Source organism: Poromitra crassiceps, assembly GCF_964638095.1.
Source record: "Poromitra crassiceps genome assembly, chromosome: 6".
In the NCBI taxonomy this organism is placed as follows: Eukaryota; Metazoa; Chordata; class Actinopteri; order Beryciformes; family Melamphaidae; genus Poromitra; species Poromitra crassiceps.
Window position 1 is genome coordinate 53,065,741 of NC_139627.1, and position 4,273 is coordinate 53,070,013.

The 4,273-nt window shown below is 47.2% G+C and overlaps 1 protein-coding gene across 1 annotated transcript in view; it reads left to right on the forward strand.

Annotated features, from left to right (window-relative positions):
• Positions 1-1,316, forward strand: part of LOC310777972 (uncharacterized protein) — a gene marked incomplete at both ends in the record, with an annotated part of 213,144 nt that extends 211,828 nt beyond the window's left edge. The window contains one exon of the mRNA XM_083638303.1: positions 1,220-1,316. Within this exon, the coding sequence (XP_083494429.1) occupies positions 1,220-1,316 (97 nt within the window). The remainder of the gene's footprint in view (positions 1-1,219) is intronic.
• Positions 1,317-4,273: the final 2,957 nt, after the last annotated feature.

Consider the following 4,273-nt stretch of genomic DNA (forward strand, 5'->3'; position numbering starts at 1 on the left):
AGAGAAGAAATACACACATCTTTTATGTACTTCTAAGATCAAAGTAGTGTTCAATCCAAATGTTATTTTGGCTACACCCATCGTCTGCATCCATTCCACAAACTAAGCTGTTTTTTTTTTGTTTTTTTTGAGTGTAGCGTGGCCAAGTGTCTTACCTTACCTTCAGTGTCTTACCTTACCTTCAGTTCACGGTCAGAACATTTGGGATTTCGAAAAGTTTCACGTTCATATGCATGCAGAGATGTCAACACAGCTGTCATTACACCAGGAGGATAAGTTCTCCACGTGGAGCTCGCAAGCTGCGAAAGCATTCTGATGAGCGCGCGAAGCATGCCATATTTGTAGTTTAATCTACAAGAAGTTACACAAAGAATGACTATTATGATCATAGGTTCACTGTTACCTCTCTACCTACATGACAGATAGTCATGGAATTCTGGACAAAATCCTATCCAACAATAAATAAAAACATATTCTCAGATTTGCACTAATGTGCACTAAATCAGGGCTTCTTGATATGAAACGGTTGAGAGCTGTTAAATTATATACAAGACAAAAATAAAGAAAGAGGAATGTCTTCATGTCACATGATCAGAAGTTAACGCTAGACTGTTTTATGAATTCTCCTGGACTTTCATGTGCCATGGGATTATCATAATTGGCCTTACTTTAGAGTTGCAATTCACTTAAAAGACCTAGAGGTGGCAGTGAAAAACGCTTGGCAGCTCAGGAGTCATTTTGGGTATCGTTAGCAGATGTCTTTGGATAGATATATTTGATGGTTTTCACTCCAGGACACTATTATGTATTTACTTTAAGAAAGAAAAATACATTTCTCTTTTTTTTACTAATTGACTTAATATTAGTTTATATATACTAATGATAAAATGCTTAATACTTATATATTAAGCATATATATATATATATATATATATATATATATATATATATAATTAGTATTATATTATTTTATAATCCAACAGACACACACACCCACACACACACAATGGCCTCAGAGTTGCATCATGTGCCTTCACAGCTACGTTAGCCATCAAGAAAAACCTGACACTTTTAAATGAGTATTTCCCGGCCCTTCTCTTGGAGCTCCGTCATTATACGAGCAACTAACTCTTCTTCTCTCCCTCCTTCAAACTTCCTGTCTGCACAGGAAGTGAACTAACTCTTCTTCTCTCCCTCCTTCAACTTCCTGTCTGCACAGGAAGTGCCCGCGGACCAACAGGATCAACCGGCAGAAGCAGAACAATGTCCATTACAGCTCGGAGAACACCATGCGCGCCTCCACTCGGCTCATCTGAGGCCAGACGCCAAGGACCACAATGACAGATGTCCCCTCCCTCCGCTCAGCACAGTGCTGTGGTGTCACACCTTCCCTCATGTCCTGTAGGCTAACCCTGAAACGTAGGACCCGGCTTCAAGCCACTCAACCCCCTCCTCCCACCCTCACTCCTCCCACCTCTCTCTCTCCCCCACTCCACAACCTCACTCCCTCACGCTCCTCGACCGTCTCTCCCCTCACATCCTCGACCCTCAGCTCTCCCCTCAATCTCTCACCCTTACCCTCCTCTCTCCCCTCACTCCCGGACCCTCTCTCTCCCCTCACATCCTCGCCCTCACTCTCTCTCCTCTCTCCCTCACCCTCGCTCCTCGCTCTCGCCGCACACGATCCTCGCCCACTCTCTCCCCTCACTCCTCGCCCTCTCTCTCGCCACTCTCTCCTCGCCCTTCTCTCAGCCCTCTCTCCTCGCCCTCTACTCTCCCCTCACTCCTCCCTCTCTCTCCCCTCACTCCTCGCCCTCTCCTCTCCCCTCACTCCTCGCCCTCTCTCTCCCCTCACTCCTCGCCCTCTCTCTCCCCTCACTCCTCGCCCTCTCTCTCCCCTCTCTCCTCGCCCTCTCTCTCCCCTCTCTCCTCGCCCTCTCTCTCCCCTCTCTCCTCGCCCTCTCTCTCCCCTCTCTCCTCGCCCTCTCTCTCCCCTCTCTCCTCGCCCTCTCTCTCCCCTCACTCCTCGCCCTCTCTCTCCCCTCTCTCCTCGCCCTCTCTCTCCCCTCTCTCCTCGCCCTCTCTCTCCCCTCACTCCTCACCCTCTCTCTCCCCTCTCTCCTCAACCTCTCTCCCCTCACTCCTCGCCCTCTCTCTCCCCTCACTCCTCGCCCTCGCCCTCTCTCTCTCCCCCTCACCCTCTCTCCCCTCACTCCTCACCCTCTCTCTCCCCTCACTCCTCACCCTCTCTCTCCCCTCACTCCTCGCCCTCTCTCCCCTCACTCCTCGCCCTCTCTCTCCCCTCACTCCTCGCCCTCTCTCTCTCCCCTCACTCCTCGTCCTCTCTCCCCTCACTCCTCGCCCTCTCTCTCCCCTCACTCCTCGCCCTCTCTCTCTCCCCTCACTCCTCGCCCTCTCTCTCTCCCCTCACTCGTCGCCCTCTCTCTCTCCTCGCCCTCTCTCTCCCCTCACTCCTCCCCCTCTCTCTCCCCTCACTCCTCGCCCCCTCTCTCTCTTTCTGAACCTGGAGAATGAGCAGGGAGGACGGCGGCATGGGAAGGACAAAGCCGACATCCTGATCGGTCGTAAGAGTCGCATGCGGATGATGTCATCATCGGTCGCCGCTGCCCCCTCCCCTCCCCCCCCCCCCTTCAAATGCCAATGTGTTCCCTAGCACCTTGTCACGTCCGCCCAGGGCTTCCTGAAACTGAACCATGGGGTCTTGGGGGTGGTTTAAGGATACTGGATGTGAGTCTGTGTGTGTGTGTATGTGCGTGTGTGTGTGTGTGTGTGTGTGTGTGTGTGTGAGTGTGTGTGTGTGTGTGTGTGTGAGTGTGTCTGTGTGTGTGCGTGTGCGTGGGGTGTAGGAGCTTTGGTAGAAGCGGGTTAGCTGGTGTCTGTCGTTTGTTTGTAGATGACGGGTCAAAGCAAATCGGAGTTAGTGCAAAGCAGGGTAGTTGAGTTTAAATGAGGTGTGTGTTGTTGGGGGGGGGGGGGGGTTGTGGGTGGGAACGTTGGGGAGGGGGGGGGGGGGGGTCGGGGCTACACGTGATGCCTTGCACCTTGTGTTATACTGTAGGAGAGCCGTGACAGAGGGCACCATGGTATTATACAGCTCTCTGTTTGGTTATTTACAATGACGTCAACTCTCTTGGGTTCTATTTCCAATAGTTATTATTACATTGTCTTGATGGGGTCATTTTTCTGTAAATGTAAATAAATAATTTATATCATGAAATGTTAACATGCTGTGTCTTGTCTTTCTGTCTGTGAGGGAAGATTTCCAAAATCATAATCCCATATGGAGCCACTTTTAAGGGATGCACCAATATGAACATTTTGGCCGACACTTATACAGTACTAACACTGCCGATAATCCATTTTTACAGATGTCGATATGATCTGTATGATAATCAGATTTTGTACATACACTGAAAAACACAAGTAAACACTGTGAATTTGATTATTCTTTGATTATAATTATTTCCAAAACATTTGGAAGAGTCCATAAACCATATTTACCACATTGTTTCCTCCCAATATGAAAAAAAAAATTGGCCAATATTGGTATTACCGATACCAATATTAAGATTGTTGTTATTTGGCTCATCGGTCTGATACGATATCTAAAAAAAATCACTAACATCAAGCGATATGATTGCCGATATATCGGGCATCATTCATGGCAAGTTCATTATTGATACTCATATTGACATGTTTGCTCCTCATATCCACATGCCTTTCTCTATGGCCTATGGAGTTGAACATGAATTGATGTACTATCTTAAGTACTGCACCACATTTCTTTTATTTATAACCCTCACTTAATTTGTAGTAGCCTATTTGGGAATGAAAGGAGACAAATATGTCGGCATTGTTTCAAGATGAGCAGTAGCCTACATGTAAACTTCATTTCACAAAATGTTCAGGTTTCTGAACTGGTCTAGACTTTCCTAAAGCCTCCATAGGGCTTTGAAAGAGGCTATTTGTTTTCAATTCAGTTCCACTCCACACGTTATTTAGGTTAGCTCTCATGTTGATTCATAGCAACCCCCCCCCCCCCCCCCCTTTCAAAAAACAGTCTTCAGGGAAGTAGTCTAAAATAACTAACTCTCAAGTTGTACTGTCGGCTGCTCGGCTAGAGTATGAGCACTGAGCAGCAGTGTTGGGAAAGTTACTTTCAAAATGTAATATACTACATATTACTAGTTACTTTCATTTGAAAGTAATAAGTTACTTTACAATATTACTCTCTGTGTAGAGTAACTCGTTA